This window comes from Accipiter gentilis, chromosome 2 (assembly GCF_929443795.1).
Source record: "Accipiter gentilis chromosome 2, bAccGen1.1, whole genome shotgun sequence".
In the NCBI taxonomy this organism is placed as follows: domain Eukaryota; kingdom Metazoa; phylum Chordata; class Aves; order Accipitriformes; family Accipitridae; genus Astur; species Astur gentilis.
In genome coordinates, this window is record NC_064881.1 from 50,308,187 (window position 1) to 50,326,391 (window position 18,205).

At 37.3% G+C, this 18,205-nt stretch overlaps 1 protein-coding gene across 5 annotated transcripts in view; it reads right to left on the reverse strand.

Moving 5' to 3' along the window:
- Positions 1-18,205, reverse strand: part of TRAPPC9 (trafficking protein particle complex subunit 9) — a 522,423-nt gene that overhangs the window by 455,483 nt on the left and 48,735 nt on the right. For all 5 annotated transcript variants that reach the window (XM_049819680.1, XM_049819672.1, XM_049819700.1 and 2 more), the window contains 3 exons: positions 16,488-16,614; positions 10,220-10,365; positions 3,905-3,990 (listed from right to left, as the gene is read on the reverse strand). In XM_049819680.1, coding sequence (XP_049675637.1) covers positions 3,905-3,990; positions 10,220-10,365; positions 16,488-16,614 — 359 coding nt within the window. The remainder of the gene's footprint in view (positions 1-3,904; positions 3,991-10,219; positions 10,366-16,487; positions 16,615-18,205) is intronic.

Here is an 18,205-nt window from a genome sequence, read left to right on the forward strand (position 1 = left end):
CTCAGTTGTTTGTTTTTTTTTTTTTCCTTTAATATGAAACTTGAGAAACAAAGAGGAAAAAGTAGTTAAAATCTTAAAGGACTTCACAGCCTTTGCAGTGCATCTTCACATGCATTTTATTTTAATAGTAGGTCTCACTAGACTGTACCATGATTTACTGCTTGAAACCTTTGTCCCAAGATACAAAATAAATCCATCAGAGATTTCCCAATTTTTTTTTTTTTTTTTTTTTGAAGGCCTGAAATCTGAAGGTCATTTTTTCCTGGACAGAGAAAAAGGCTTAGTAACTGCAAAAGAGATAGAGGCCATCATTCACATACCTGAACGAGTCTATAGAGAAATCAATATTCCTGGGAGAAAAAAGCGGTATATAAGCTTATTTACATCTGAACAAAACATCTCCTGTTAATTTGGGCTCCACCAGGTTAGCAAAAATATTCTGCCTAATCCATTGCAGTCAAAACTAGTCAGGCTCATTTTTGTCTCTCTATCATACTCTTGATTTAAGGTACCTTCTAAGTTTTATTAAAGCACTTCCTCTGATCACCCTATGATCTCTCCTGCTTTACTTTATTGACTAAAACACACAGTTGTTGGACATAATCACTTCCATATTCCATGATGAAACATTTCCATTTGTCTTTTTACAAGCACTATTGCACCTTTCAATGTGTCAGCCTTCTAACTATATGAACAATACAAAAACATGAAATAGAGTAAGACAGAGAAGTAATACAGAAATAGGACACACATGAAGAAAAGGTATCTAAATAGAGTCTCAGATCATGAATATGCATGACAGAATAAACAGCAAGAACAACAAAGATGGGCAAGAGATTTGAGAACAGTAAAATAAAACAACAAAAAAATCCGCTTTCAGACAGTACAGGACTTATCATCTGAGTAACAGTGATCAAAGTCTTGTCTCCACAGTCTCATGTGAAGTCTAAAAATTCAATTTCTTTTACTTAAGCATACCTCAATTAAACTACATGTACTTAGCATTAATACTTCAAATAATGAAAAAAACTAGAGAAGCCGTTCAATGGGGAATCGTTCTCCTTAACAACTTGTGCTCAATACTAAGTTATTTACCATCACAACTTTCAGCCATAACAAACAGGAAGACACATTAGGAAAAGCATCGTGATAACAGTTTGGATCGATGCTTCCAGCATTCATTTAACATGAAACAACTAAGCTAACAGAACAACAAATCATAAATTGTAAGACGAGGGAAAGGGGAAAATTAGAAAAAAGGAGTAAGACTACCGATTTCAGGACAGTTACATGTTAATGAATGGTGAACCGTGAAAAGGGTAAAAAACAAAGGAAATCAAGCAATGGAGAACTCAAAGAAAAACTGGCAGTCATTGGAAACAAGCTTGAACGAGTACTCATACCGCAAAGGTTAGGTGCCGAGTCAGACAGAAGGAAAAAAGATGTGGGACAAACAAGCTGAAACTGCCACTAAATGACAGAAAAGAATACACTTTCTATGAAAATGATGCTATGAGACTAAGTACTATGAGAGAATGTGATACGTGATGAGAAATCAGACAAGGGGGCATGGGAACTGCAGGCATGAGTACGTTAATAATAAACCAAAACATTTTACAATATTAAACAACGCTTTGAATTATTAAAATAAAAACAAAAGAGCTTATTCTTGTGATAAAGTAATAGCTTTTCCCACATTCTAGAGAGCTCACAGATGAGACTGGAAAATCAGAACAATTTAGGCTGGAAGGAAGTGCTAGACGTCCTCTTGCCCAGCCCTCTGCTCAAAACAGGGCCAACTTTGATGGTCATTTAGGTTTTTCACTGTCCTATACACTCAAGTTTTGAACATTAATAAGGACGGAGATCCCACGTTCTCTCTGGGCAACCAGTTCCAGTGTATGATAACCCTCATGACTGGAAAAAGGGAATTTTTTATTAGGAAAGGTTTCCATCACTGCAACATGTTCACTGACTCTCACCCTTACACTGGGCACCTCTGGGAAGAATATGGCTCCATTTTCACTGCATCTTCCCATTTTGGAATCAAGAAAAGCAATAGGAATTACCCCAGTATTCTTCTCTTCTACAAACTGAACAGATGCAGCTCTTTGAACCTGTCCTCATCCATCATATGCTCCAGCTTGCCAATCATCTTGGTAATACTGCTGGACTGATACCAGTATGTCAATATTGCTATTGTACAGGGAGCTCAAAACTGGCCTTGGTTCTAAAGGCAATGTCTCTCAAATGCCAAATCGAGGGGAATAATTACTTTCCTCAACTTGCTGGCTACAGTCTTGATACCATAGACAAATTAAGCAAAATCAACTAATTTCTACCAAAGAGACGACATTAGCGCACAGCAGAATTTCTCAAAGCATTCTATTTATGGAGCACTGACTAAAGAATTACATTAATCAGTTCAATTATTTGTATCTAGTTTGCAAGCTTGCTTCCTCTTATGCTTACCAATGAAACTGAAATTCAGTATTAATTCAAAGATAGAACACTAACAGTAAAAAGAAGTATTCACGCTACTACAATTAATTTGCTCAGGGAGCGGATGGAGTGCACATCTATGCAAATAATTGTATTCTGAGTCCTTAAGTATATGTAAGCACTCATAAGAAATTTCCTCATTAAGAAATTAAGAAATTACCCAAAGTCAGTTTTTTAAATATATAATTACACCATTAGTTACACAATACAAATTAGACTATAAAACAAAATGTTCTTTAATAAGTTCCTATATAGAGTCCTTTCCGATGCACAGCTTTACAATTACTTTTTCTTTTCATTCCTAACAATGTGGAATACTTCTGCGAGGGTTAGAGAAAATACTGCTGAAGAAACAAGTGTGTTGGCTCCCAAGAATTAATTTTATTATGCTATTCGCACAATCTTTGGGCATGTTCATTTCCCATGGAAAAACGCTTTATTGTATGTGACATATTATCAGTAAATTAGGTCAAATTGTTTGACTAACCACTGCAACAGACCTATCAATTAAAAAACATACAGAAATCCTGAGCAAATAAATATACGCAATATATATAAGCCTTACTTAGTCTAAAGAACAATGGGCTCTAACAGATAGGATTTATTTTTTAAAGCAATATTGAGGGTAAAAATATTTAACATAAAGGACAACACTGGATTAGGACTGAGTGGAGATTAAGTTGGTTTGGTAGTTAGTGGTCTTTTAACCTTTAAGTGGATAACAATTAAAAAAAATCCTGTTGGCATGAAGAGGGGAAAAAAACCACAATTTACTTTGTTTCAGGATACACTACAAGCAGTCGACTGAAGTAGTAGAGGGCGTGGGCTTGATCCTTCAAACCTTACGTGCTTCTCTGGTATTTTAGCCTTTTTTGACTCCCTCCTGATGATTTTACCTTACGGTGTTTTCAAATAACATATATCACTGGGAACAGCAGATCCACAGGCTGAAGCTTCTATTAAAAATAAAGCTTCTCAGAACTATTTTAATTCCTCAGATTTTTTAAAATGTGGTCAAAATGGGAATTTGAAAAGCTAGGAAGAATGCAGATTTTTAAATTACAGTAGCAAGTATACACTAATTAGTAGGTTTCGTGACATAATTATTACTTGAAAACCAGTATATGTAAATTATATAGCACAAGTTCTAGTCAAAGCAGAAAGGTACAAAATTAATTCACAGGTCACTAACAGTAAAGCATTTAAACACTCTGAGTGGCAGAGAATTTCATTTCAATACCTCATTACCAACAAATATCAGAAAATTGACAGTATTGCACTGTTAAACTGAGGTTATAGTGGGTTAAACAATTTTTTAAACTATTGGTTTTATAGAAAACCACATTTGAAAGTCCAATTTTCAGAAAAATAATGGAAAAGGGAGATTTAGGAAGATACTTACCATGTTTTCTACTCGGAGCTCAAAAGGCATAGGGTTGTACACCATCAACTGAACTTCACATACATCTCCCTGGACCCACTGGAAGTCTACATGAAATGATTATAGAATTAATGCAGGAATTACCTAATCATAGTGTTATAAAAAAGTAGCATCAGCTGAGCTGTCAGACTGCTGTATTATCTTTATGGTCTAAATTAACATCTTTGTATAATCTTCACAGCCCAAGTCCTATTCCAGTGCATTATGGGACACAAGCTACACATCCCAGCCAAAACAATGCGTTAAAGGACCGGAAGCATTCATTAATACAGTAATAGTACTCCAAAGACACAACATTACAATGGCAAAATTAACTCAGGCATCAATTCAAAACAGTACTTAAACACATCCTTAAACACTTAAAGGCTTATATACTTGGAGCTAGGTACAGAATACACATAGCCTTGGATATTTAAGCCTCAGATAAGCAGTAACCAGATAAGGAATGAAAACAACAGGAAGAAGGAAATTAAAAATAATGGAAACAAGTCTTCATATAGAAACAGCTGATGATATGGAGTAAGTAAAAGATCACTCTAAATTAAGAAGGAAACAACTGCTCACCAGCAAGATGCCACCTCAGTTTCCTCCTCCTAATTTTCTTTGGGAAACAGTAATTAATTTGGGAGATGCTGTGGGAGGGGAAGATGACACTAGGTTCTACAGATAAAAATTTTTTTGAGGTTCAAAAAATGGAGACTTAAGCAATAACAAAAATTATTAAGTAACTTGCACTTAAGAAAGACAACGAACAAAAATAGGTCAGGTAATAAGATGTACTTCTGGCTTATATCTCACTACAAGAGACAGAGGTTCAACTTTAATGACACTTCACCCTGCCAAGTTTAAAATTTTGTTTTGTTTTGTTTTTTAATTTAAGGAGACAAGAAGTTTATGCAGGGGAGGTCAGCAGCAGAGACACAAGTTCTGAGGAACTGTTCAATGCTGAAAGGTTATTTTACATCAGCACTTCATAATCTTTTCAGCCCACAAGATCCTGTCTAACTTCCAAATTTCTCATAGTTAACCACATGCACCTAATGTTCAGACTTAAAACTGAATGTGACAAGATTCTCCATTCAAGCTTAGGACCTGCAGTCCAAATAAACAAAAGGTGGTTTAACTGTATTTGTTAAGAAATCATGAATATAAGCTAACCTATAATATACATAGATTAACGTTTACTAGTTTACTCAATAATTTTAACATACATTACCAACACTTTTTTACTAGGATATTAGAAAGCATCCGGTAAAAAAAACAGGATTATTAAGACTGTCATTCACAGCTGAAACCATCTGTACTCTAATTGTACATTCACAATGGTTTACCATCTGATTACATTTTGCAAGCAGTATTAGAGAGCTCAGGGGAGATGCACTTAATGCAAATGTTTAACTCCCATTAATGCTAGTGGAAATTAAAAACATACATTCAGAGATATTAACAGGTTATATTACTATGAAACCTGAAAAGTAAAACTGTTGATTAAAACAAAACGTTCAAAAGAACAACTGTATGAGATGTTCTGTAAGTTTCCTTTTATTTAATTGCTTCTAAGTGTCCATAATGACTTACACATTCTGCAGTCCCCAAAAGAATCAGTTACTCCTCTGAAGAGGTATTGTACAGAGCTTCAAAGTTACGTAAGCACTGAAGCCCCATTGTGGTTAACTGTATCAACACAGGCACTTGTAGTAGCCAAAGTAAACACTTCAGTCCTTCTAAATAAATTTCCACATTGTAAGAACTACAAGAAGACTGGAATGTTCTTTCTGAAAATGATTTCAATGCAACCACGTAAAAAGCGATTCTGAAAAGTCAGTGACCAGAAAAACGTGTTGGAAACTCTTGATTTCATCTAAGTATTACTCTGAACTCAAACTATAACTTTGCCTGATGCTTTAATCTCTTTCCTTCCAAAATTGAGCTTAGAATCCTTTACGTTTACAGACACGATCCCTCCCTCAGCGCAGAAAACTCCCTGATCTACCTCCTTAGAACAGTACTGAAACCGCGTGAAGCCGACGGCTGGCAGCACAAGCAAGAGGCAACTGCGGGGTGCTCAGAGGAGCGCCAGGCTTTCGAAGCCCCCGCCGGGTGTCTGAGGGGGTTTCTCAGCCCACCAGACCCTTGGGCAGTGCGAGGGGAGGGACCGGCCGCTTTGCGGTCTCACCACAGAGCGGCGGGCGAGACCTGGCCGGTGCCGGCTGTCCGCGCGCCCAAGTCAAAGCGCGGGAAGCCGCAGACCGCCGGCTCTGGGCAGCGCCGCAAACAGGGCGCGGGCACAGGGAGCGGCGCCTGAGGGGAGCAGCGCGGGCAGGCTGCGGGGGGCGCAGGAAACGGCGCCTGAGGGGAGCGGTGCCAGCCGCTGTCGCAGAAAGGGCTGCGTACTCCGCCGCTGCTTGCTCTGCTTCTCCTCAGGCTTGGGCTGCTGCCCCGACCCATCACCCCAGCTAGCTGGTGGCTGTGCAAGCCTACCCAGCGGCTGGAGGTCTCCGGGGAAGCAGAAGGGCGGATTAGGCAGTGCTTTGAGGGTGTCAGCAGCATGGTGGTAGAAACCAGGCAAGGGCTGTGCTCTGCAGCAGACTGGAACGGGCTACCACCGTGCCACTGGAGGCAGCCACCCAGGCAGAGCTTGCTGTCAGGGCAGATGCTGTCCAGGTGGAGGGCTGCAAAGACTGCGCCCCTGCCTCCTGGGTGCAGGAGGTGGAAGCTCCACCTGTGCAAGGTGTGCTCTGGTGGGCTTATTCAGGCAGCAAGTGGAGGAGCTGCAGGAGGAGGTAACAGCTGGGCTACACAAGAGTATTCTTTGAGGCTTTGCAAGAAGAAATGCTAGGGCCCCACGGCCCTGACCTCCAGAGACTACTGGACAAAGAGCTTCACCAGCGAACTGACAGCACCTTGGAGCCGTTAGCGCCATGGTCTCTTATGACCCATAGGAACAGGATGTCACTTTGGTCTCCTTCTTGTTAAGTACCAGCCAGCAACAGATAGGAAGCCTCGGCAGAGGACAAAAACCCAGGAGCAAAATCCAGAGGGAGAAGCCGCACCAGCAGCGCTCAGTGAAAGCTGCAAAAGGACACAGCAAGTGCTAGTAGTGTGTGACTGTTGAGAGGCGCTGAGGCAGCTGTCTGCCAGCGTGGTATACAGTCAGGGGAGGTTTGCTGCTTGCCAGGAGCCAAGATGTGGGATGTCAGAGGGAGATGACTGCCCCAGCTGGTTAAAAGCACAGACTGCTGTGCCCTACTTCTTTTCCATGTGGGCACCGATGACATGGTAAAGCAGAACCTGGGCAAGGTCGAGCAGGACTTCAGAGCCTTGGGGGTGCAAGTAAAGGGACAGTTGCCCAAGTGATTTTCTTCTCTGTCTTGCCAGGCAGAGGTGGGGGTACAGGCAGAAGTCGATGCATCGTGCAGATCAATACATGGCTTCCTGGCTGGTGTTGTCAGTAGGGCTTTGGTTTCTATGATCACGGGAGGTCCTTCAACAAATACAGCCTGTTGGGGAGAGATAGGATCCACCTACCTAGAAGAGGCAGGAGAATCTTGGCTAGCAGATTGGCTGACTTCACGAATCGTGCTTTAAACTAACAAACTTGGGGTGTTGTGTCCAAAGCTGTGACACCTGCATGTTCATAGGCAACAGGGTAGGTATGTGAACCTACCAGAGTAGTAAGGAATGCTCCCCAACCCTCTCCAAAGACAAGATTCCTAAGTTTTATTGTTTCCAGTCAGAAAAGCTTATCAAGCTGAAAACTGAAAACATGTCCTCAAGACTTTCTAAAGGGTTTTGTTTCTTTTTGGTTTGTCAGTAGTACTGGATTTCCTTTGCTGTAACAATAATTTAACCAAAACATGGCTTACATATTTCCATGTAAGAAAAACACAGTTCATTTGTTATTGCTGTTGTTTTAAATTAAATGCATGTCATTAAAATATTCTCATTAGTTTCAAAGTTTATTAAATTTCTCATCTTCTTTCAAAGGAAGTCTCTTATTTTGTATATTATTTTGTTTGCAAAACTTTGAGTGAAACATTAGTGGCTTTTAAAAGTGAATGCACTGCGTATATACTTCAAAAGGCAAATGCTTTACAGGATCACAAGCAGTACAGACATCTCCTTTGGCTAAATAAAAACCTAAAAGGAGAAACTGCCCTGTGTAATATAAAACTCCTATGGTACACACAGCACATAAACAAATCCTAACTTAAACTGTTTCAAAAAATGCAGGTGCCTTTTGTATCCATCAAGGAACAAGAATACTGCATAATACAACTGTTTGACAGGATTAGCAATAAGGTTTTATTTAAATTAAAAAAACATGACAAGTTATACCTAAGAGATTAAATGTTAAAAATTTAATTCTGATTATTAAGAGAAATAACATAAGCTATTTTCCAAAGAAATATTTCTGTAACGGGAGAGCACTTCAAGATGTTGCCACACATCTACATTTTTATAATTTCTTATCCTTTACTTAATTCTTTTTTTTTTTTTTTAAATTTCTTTTCCTTTATCTTTTGAAATCAAAGTAGTACTGTAGCAAAGTAGCAGTAAGCCATGCCCATCCAAACTGTCAGATAATAATCCATATCTCTGCATATTACCCAATTCCTCATGTTTCAACTATTTATTGAAAATACACATCATCATAAAACAAATTAGAAAATGGGCATGTTCTTCTCAAGGGTAGAGAGAGAATCATCTTAATCATAATCAGGGGTTCACAGCACAGGCAGGTTAAGTCCAACATCTAACCTAGAAGACTGTGTGGAAAAAGCCCGTAGCCCCACATGTTAGAATGAAGAAACCGTACAGAGAGATTCTCCGAGTACCGGCTCTGCAGAGCAGGCACAATCCAGATGAACAAGCCAAGTAGTTGCTACACTGCTGGAGAAAATTAATTTTAAAAGTACATGAAAGAGGACTGTTAGAAGGGTAAAAAAGGAGAGAGACAAAAAAAGGAGGTGTCCCAGGGAGCAGTGCAATACACTACAATACAAATACACTACCACTAACAAGAGAAACTGAGAATATAGGAAATGGAAAGCATTCCCCACCTTTCATATGCATTCATGCTTGAAAGGTGCAGGGAGCAGGGGACAGAAGTTCAGGTGCTGAGGAGCACACCCGCTTGTTCTACTCAAGTTTCTGCCCTAACTTGTTCCTGAGCTACCTATTAGAAAAGTAGCTGGAGCCACTACCTACAACGACCTGCTAGATGTTGAGTATTTTACAATTCAAAGCATGATACAGAAAATCTAACAAACCTTGGTGACATTTCCAAGTATTGTTTTTCTACTTTTTTTTTTTTTGGGGGGGGGGGGGGGGGGGGGGTACTCTGTACTGAAATCAGTGACATAAGGAGGCAAGTTAAGAAAAACAACATTCTGCAAATTTCTGCATTGAAGTTTTTACAATCAGTTCTGTCCATTGTCACACAAGTCCTTTTTGTGCTGACGCTAATGCTTATGTTAAAAATTGTCATGCACGTGATATGCACAAAAGCAACAAAAAGGACTACCAATATTTGTAACTTAATAGAGGATTTTAAACAAGCCTTGTAATCTATTTCCAATGGCACAATTACAGCACTGAAGAGCTTTGTAATGAATGACATAATCCTCTAGGAAAAGATAACTAGTATTCCAAACATTGCTTATAAGGCTTTTTTTGATTTTTTTGCTGAACTGTCTTTAAGAAAAACTGACTAATCAGACAGTTAATAATTCTGAGTTTATGTTAAATCATAATAGGATATCAATTAGATGCATCTGAAAGAGATAAACTGAAAACCAATTTTAAAACCCAATGGTCTAACATTGGGATTCTATGGGTGATGAACTACCACAGTCCAGTTTACTATGAATTTGCATCTTTTGTGCAAGAAACTGCTGCTCATTCATCCCAATTTCTTCATATTCATGATGATACCCTTATCAGAAAAGGGGAAACAGTGCATCTAGCTCAGGGCACCACACATGGTAACTGGCTAAGCTGGTTGCTGCCAAACAGAATGTGTCAGATCTAAGTTTTACCTGATTTCTCTTTTGAGAAGGAAATAAAACTAATTTATATCCTCTGAAAATCAGTTTTATCATCTATAAGACTTTGAAACTGTCCCACGGAGAACAAAGCTTTGCTCCTTCAGAACTATAGGCTAAAAACCAGATTATTTCAAACACAAGAAAGTAATGTTCAGGTTTGCTTTCCTTGACCAAGAAGGATTTTCTAATTAATAAAACAATAGAAAATACTGCAAAACGTTCTTACCTATTTTCTTATTTCTTTCTTCCCCACGACTGTGCGCAATAATTGGAGAATATATGAAGGGGCTTTTGGTTGACACATTCTGACCAAGCAGACTTTTCATTTTGTGAGGTCGAAGACTGGTCGGGAGGTTCAAAAGCTTAACAGATCTGTTGAGTAAAAACAATTTTAAAATATTTTATTTGTTCTATTCTATTTTATTTGATAATAGATGGTTGTGTTAAAAATGAACTGATAAATACTAAATTACAGTCTCAGTAGGTACTGATTAAAACACCTGGGATGGAAAACATGAAGTAACACTTACAGTACAAAAGAAAGTAATACCAACTCAAGGAAACTAAAGACAAAGTTTCAGAAAGCTCTCAGAAAACAAATACCAAAGGAAAAACATCTTCTGTAGAAACCAACAAAACCCAAACTATCCAGATCGGTGATCTAAAATCCAGCTATTTATTTCCAAGTTAAGTGCAGATAACAACAGATAGACCACAAGTCCAGTGCAGAAAACAAATATTTACCTTAAACCCAAACTAGAAGCTAGAATAAATTTCATTGGACAATGTAAAGAACTTCTCCAAGGTGAATAAAACAGACCTTAAAACAGTTAAAACACACAGAGTTGCTTCTAGAAGGAAGGAAACGTCCCAGAAATTTTGGTGGGCTTGTTGAATGACCAGAAAGCAATTACAAATAGACAGAAAACAAATGATTTATTGGACTATATCCCTGTTAGACCCAAATCCCTACAATACCATGCAGGGAAATCACTAGCCTTGCAAAGCTGATGGGAAATGAAAAGACTAAATATTGGGCATAAGAACGAGCAATAAATCAGTGGATATTCAGTAGAAGTAGCAGCATTATAAAAGCCTGTAAGAATTCTAGTTACTTAGAGTCAGGAAGGAGCGAGGAAAGGAAAAACAAAAGGTGAATAAAGGCATCATTCAGCATCATAGCTATTTTGCTACAGTCTATTAAGCTTGAGGTATTTGTGCTTCTAATTAAGAACATCATCAAGAGACGAGAATCTCCCCTTTATAACCACTTGTGGATTAAATCTCCAACTTTTTTAAAATTTGGTTTTCAAGTAAAAAAAAAATCCTACAGAATAAAACTACAGTTTTTGCCAATTGCTAGAGGCATCCCACCACACCGAGGTAGACAAGCAAGAATGAAATAAAATGCTTACAAAATTTTCCAGCAGTAAACATTTAAAAGATACTTAAAAGTTATAGTAGGCATGTACCAAGACAAACAACAGAGTCTAGCTAAAATCCTAGGAGACTTCTAAAACCAATTAAGAGGCCAAGTGCAAGAATGCTAGAAAACCCCAACTTGTTTAAAGATTAACTCCCTTCTTCCCCCCTTTCCTACCCAACTCCCACAGTAAAACTTATCTCAGTGGAATTCTTTGATAACGCCATAATAAACCAGAGAGGTTATAAGTGTTACAGTACATGATTATGTTGTCGTGTTTTATGAAGTTTTTCAAATAGTATGACAAGAGCACTTGAGCACTAAGAAAGAAACCAGCCTTCCTCAGCTGTAAACTTAAGTGTCTTCACTTTGAAAAGCAGATAGGTATTCTTTTACATGTTAAGAGTTTTGCATCATCTACAGGATTTAAACTGAAATAATTCACTTGCCAAAGCTACAGAATTATACTTAATTTCAAAACAATAAACTATTACTGAGAACATGAAAATAATGTTAAGTCCTCAGCACATTAAAGAACAGTTGTACCAATATCCCACTAATAAAAACCACATACATACAAGAAAACAATTTAAAAATTACCCAGATCATTGAAAATAATGTGCCACTGCTGAAAAATAATGAAGCTGTCTGTGTAGTGTTACTCTTACATGTTATCCCTGATACAAGACACCTGATAAGAAGTTACTAGATAACACTAAAAGTATTTTGGAACAAGAAATAAATCACATCTATATATTATCTGTTGGCGATGCTTAGTGTCAGCTATTTGTTGCAATCATATGCAAAATAACAGACAACAAGCCTGAGGAGTAAAGAGAAAGTATGACAGATTGCTGGATATTTCATATTTTGAAACCTCTTCTGATAGAATTTTGTGACAAATTAGAATGCAACTTAGAGCAAAACATGTAAATGATACTTATTTGAGCAAACATTAAATCTGATAACGTGCTAATCAAAAGGAATTTTATTTTATATATAGAAAGAAGTGCTTTAGCTTATCCATCATTATATAAATAGGGGTGGATAACCTTTTTAATCTTAATGCATGACAGTGGAAGTAATGTTCTTCAGCCACATAGTAGAAAGCTATACCCTCACAGGTCATACATAGAACATTAATTCCTGTGTGTGAAAAGCTTCAGTAACATACATTTTCTAGCCCCTGGCCCAGCCCAACTTAATTCAAATGAGTGACAATTATGAATTACAAAATAATTTCACTAGCTACCCAGAAGATCAAACTCTTGTATTTGGAAAAAGTTGTGTTAATTAAAAACAACCTTGCTTAGAGGGGAAATGAAGAAAATTTTTAAAACCCCATTCTACTAAGTAAACAGAGGGAAGGAAAAAAGTGGGACCGCATAAATTTAAAGTAGTAAGAAAAGTATATAAGGACAACCAAAAGACATCAGTGGTGAAAAGGAAGAAAATTCTTTCTTCTGTTAATTATATTAGTAAGAAAATTAGTTTTAACACAGGTAAATTATGAAAATTGGAATAGCGCTTCTATTAGAATAGAAAGACAAAAAATTATTCTATTTTGTATTACTGAAAATACTAGATATGATTTTACAGTATGCTATAATAGAATACTTTCCAATCCAACATGCTTTTAATTTCTGAAGCTTCATCAAAAGAAATAAAAATTCATCAAGGAGGTTTCGAGATTGGACTACAGTATTTGAAATGTCAAAAAAAAATTCCAAAAGCTAAAAGAAAATACGTTAAAATATTATAATATGTAAAGCACGTCAATAATAGACCAAGCATCTATTAAAAGACGATACACACAAAGAAAAGACTACAAAGAATAGCATACTTAAAGGACTGCTAGTTAACATGAGTAACGGAATATCAAGATTTTGCCAAACCAAATCTCTTCTATTGCTTTGGGGGGGGGGAGGGTTAACAGTGCAACTATGTTCCAATTTCACTGTGGCATTTCAATGTTTGACAGTATTTTGATTAAGAAATCTGCATCCAAAATAAGCACTTCACATTAAATGGATTAAGAACTAGTAGACCATGAAATGCCAAGAGTAAATAGAAGTCGTCATCGTCAGTAAACGTGTATGTTTCTTGAGGGCTCTAGCATGGCTTGAGTAGTAAGCTTAGGTTATTTCAACATTGATCAAAACCACATTTCCACACATTTATAATTTATGTCGCAAAAATTAACATTATTTATCTCAAAGAGCTCTGCAGTCCTGCATCATGATTATTTTCCAACTAGCCGGGCAACTCTACAATACTCTAGGTCTGCTACGTAGATGTAACTGGAGGCTTTAGATTTAGATGCATCTAACATTTTGTTGGATTATGGATTTTTATCACTATAACTTTTATAGACCTTTCAAAAGACAAGAAGGGGGAAGGGGGAGAGGAGCACAAATGGCAATTCCTAGCTGTTAAATAATGTTAATATTTTCAACACTCCAAGCGCAACCAGGTCAGCACAAGCTGATAGTGGAAATGAAGCCCCTGGATGGTGAGCAATTTCTTAAAGCTAGCCCTAGAAATAACAAGTAAATATAACGTGCTTGTCCCCTTCTCTCAGCATACAAAACATTTTAAGTGAGGCAGAGCCTTTCCCATTGAAGTCTCGGTAATCTGTTGCCAAAGTTTTGACTGGCCTTTATATGCATGACTCCTATAAAAAAAAGGATTCAGTTGGCATTTCCCCTGTCTTCAGACTTGAATTTTCTTCAATATTCAGCATGGAGAAGAACAAGAAATCGTTATGGAATACGTTCAGTACAATCCACCTCCTCCATGGTTTAAAAGTTAAGCAAAAAGCAAAAACCGGAGACTAATTCAGGATTTAACACTTCACAGCTAAACACATGGCTGCTTTTTTAGCACAAGGTAAGGGTTAGACTCAAGGGAACTTTAGCATCGCATTTCTGCGCCTATTTGACAGCCAAGGCAGACAGATACCATACACAGTCAGATTAAGGAAGGTAGTTTTGGTTTTATACTGTGTAAGACTTAAGATTATTCCTAGAACAGAGATCTGCAGGAGGCACTAAATGGCTGACAGAACTCTTGTTCCCAAAAGAAAATATTTTGCCTTAAAAACGTTTTCATGGAAGCTTTTGCTCTAACTTGTCTTTATAATCACATTAACTCAAGTACTAGAAAGGACTATACAAGTTTGCTTAATTAACTTCAAATTTTTTTAATACTATTTAATTTTTATTTCTAAAAAAAAAAAAGGGGGCTACGTTAAAATTTGCCCTAAGTTTGTTGTCTAAAAACTTTCAGGAGAAGAAATACAGGCCTCCTTCATGTATTTAGCTGGGAACCTGCCTTCAGAATGTATTGACCAGGGAACTCATCTAACACACAGACACAGTTAACTGAACTTTTCTTTGGGCATCTTTAAGGTCAATGAAAAATGAGTCAATACAGTCCACATACTCCAGTAATTCAACTCATCCTAAAGTGATATGTAAATTAGGTTAGAAAAACCTGGAAGTTACTATCTACGTGTCTTGACTACAAATATGAGCTAGGATAGTCAAATATGACTAGTTTAGCTCTATACATAGATTTTTTTTGTGAAACTAAATCAACCCCAAGGTCAGCTGATAATAAATTACTCAAATAACTTTCCCGCTGTAATATGTAGCTTTGGTTCTAACAGTTAAGGTTGGGGGAATCACATGACCACATTACACATTTTCCAGCAAAGAATTTGATACCAGCCGCAACTCCAAAGTACACACTGCACCACTGAACAGGCAACACAGAGCAGGTATCTGCAGAATCATCCTAGATGATTTGTCAGCACCAACTGAATCCACTGAGGGGACAATGCTGGAAGACCTCAGGGAAGGTGCATTTTTCCCCATGAGTACACATTAAAAGTGCAGTGACCCAGGTGGCTAGTCAGTGCACAGCTTCCTACTTGGTCCAGCCAGGAGAAAAAAAAAAAAAACACTGTTTCCAGGACACCCCTGGAAACAGTGTGACCATTCTGATTCCGCATACAATTCCATCTGACCACATACAACCATATGCTCCAGTCAAACCTACACCTTAAGCGAGCACCTCCCACGCAACAAACTGTTAGTGTGAACAGACCTACCGTGTTAAATGCACTACAAATAGTTAGACAAGGTCTCTTTCTTCAGTAAATGTGGAAGAAAAATTGCTGAAGTTAGAACATAGTAAAACTAGTTGTCTCATGAAAAATGGTCATAAAGTAAAACATTCATTTTCATTTTAGAGACTAAAAGTAATCTGAAAATAAACATAATTTTCACTCTTTGGTTATACACTTTATTATCTCTTTGTGATACCAGAACTCTTGCTTCATGAAATGTTTTATGACATCTCACTGAGAACTCAAATCTCTATGAGAACTCTTCAATAACTTCTACCATATTTTTTCTGAATAGCAATTATCTTTCCTTCAGAAAGCCACTTCTTGACAAAGATTTTCTTTTAGCTTTTTCTTTTATTATTGATGCCCAATGGCTGTATTCTCTCTCTGGCTCTCTCTAATGCTTCATACTAGGCTTTAATCTAAACAAGGTATTATTCATTGGACTGACTGCATGATATGCTTTGGCACACAGGCACAAAAAGGAACATAGATTTAGAATAGGCCAGTGAAGGTGCCAGCCTGAAAATGCATCATCTGGAAAGGAACAAGCTACAAAAGGCATCAGTTCCAGCTGAGCTCCGTGCTCCACAGATGGAAACAGCACCCAACTCCTGGACCTCCAGTATGATCAGGCATTGAACTTAAATCTCAGCTGCAATGACAAAATACTTTTCTTCAATTGTATCAGAAACTCTTGAGTGACAGTTTAAAAAAATAAAAAGCCTCTCTCCTTCTGAAACTAAAGGCCACAGAAGGTATTTTCTGCTCAAAGGCTCTATTTTTGCCTAAGAACTTTTCAAAACAATTTGACATTTTGACATTTTTCCATGTTACTGTGAACAACTTACGTAAACTGAGAAGACTACATCCTTCCAGTATCCTTTAAATTTTGACAGGTACTGTGGAAAAGTTAAAGATTGTATTTTGGAGTCTTACCTCACAATAGGCAATTTGGTGAATGGAACAGGAGGTAACTTCAAACCGTCTGGAAGAGTGATGAATTCCATTGTACCAGGGCATTTTGCTGTGTAGCTTTCCAAGCTCTGTGTTACATCTTTCTTTTCTAGAAAATAAATTTGTTTAAAATAAAATCAAAAAACAATTTCAAACTTACGTGTAACAAAAGTTTATGATGAAGTTATAGCCTAAAGTTTTACTTGTTTTTTTTGTATTTATACAAAATAACTCTAATGGAATGCCAACTCATTTTTGCATACAATGCTTAGAGTTATGCTCCAGAAGCCTTAATGAATAGATCAAATATAATTAAGTGACCTTACGCAAGACAGTTTTCTGGACTTTTCAGAATTTTTGAAGTGTCACTCTATACCTACTTTTTGTTAGTTTTTCCATTGTCAAAATACAAATATCTACAATTTATCTAGTAAATCTACATATCCAACACAAATGGCCTTAAGCACGTTAAGGTTACTAATAAATAGCATTGTTACGTGAACAAGCCCTGCTCTGAAACATTAGCTGAAACAATACCAAAGCCAAAGAAGAGAAACAAATTACTTTTGATGTTACCTTGTGTTAAAACTACCTTATTCTTAAAATAATGGTACTATAGTATGCTACTAAATCATACAACTGGTAAGAAAATTTTTCTTTTTGCTTAAATTGCTTAAAAATACAAGAACATTCAAACAAAAATATGTTATTTGGGTTACCTTCAATAATGGATAATAAATGCTTATGTATTTTATCAAAAAAAATTTTCAGCAATGTATACAATTGTGTCTCCAGAAAAAAAAAAAAGTCTATTTGGAAATATACAGCCCGAACACAAAATTACATTTCTGTGATGAAATGGGAGTCTGCAAACAGAAATAAGCCTGAGAGTGTGTGTTTAGAGGGGAGAATGAGATAGGTGAAAAGTCTTAGACCTATATTGTTTTAAAGCACCGTAAACATTCCTCCATATATGTGCTACCAATAAAAATAACTAGTCAATAACTAAACTGTTTCTAGAAAATACTTCAGAAATCAAAATACTCAAAAGAGAAAAGGGAAGAATGATAGCAAATACTGCTTTCCAAAAAAACTGCTTAGACACGTGTATTGAGTTTATGGGGCAAGGTTTTGGTAGCAAGGGGTGCTGTAGGGGTGGCCTTTGGGAGAAGAGACCAGGAGTAGCTCCATGTTGGAGAGAGCCGGTTCCAGCCAACTCCCAAAATGGACCTGCCACTGGGCCCATCAGCAATGCTGGTAGCATCTCTGTGATAACATATTTAAGAAAGGGTAAAAAATGCTGCGTAGCAGCTGTGAGAAAAATGTGAGAGAAACATATCCTGTAAACGACGCCACTACCCAAAACGCCACCTTGGGCCTTGAAAGGCACAAACATGATGTTTGTGCTGCCCACATCAGTCCAGCTTAGTTTGTAAGCTTCCAAGGCCATGAGTACATACTCTTTCAAAGCAAATAAACATTAACTGTAATCGCCTTCACTCTGAAATTAATGGCACATAACTGAAAAATTCCCTTGCTTGTGTCTGTGTCTCATTGAAATGTCTCTTGAACCATTCACTACATTTAAATTTTGTGTAGGAAATGTTCCCAAAAATACATTATTAGGCATACACATACACTCAGATCAGCACAGAACAGCCAGGAATTGTAGTGGTTCAAGACAGTATATGCACAAAAAT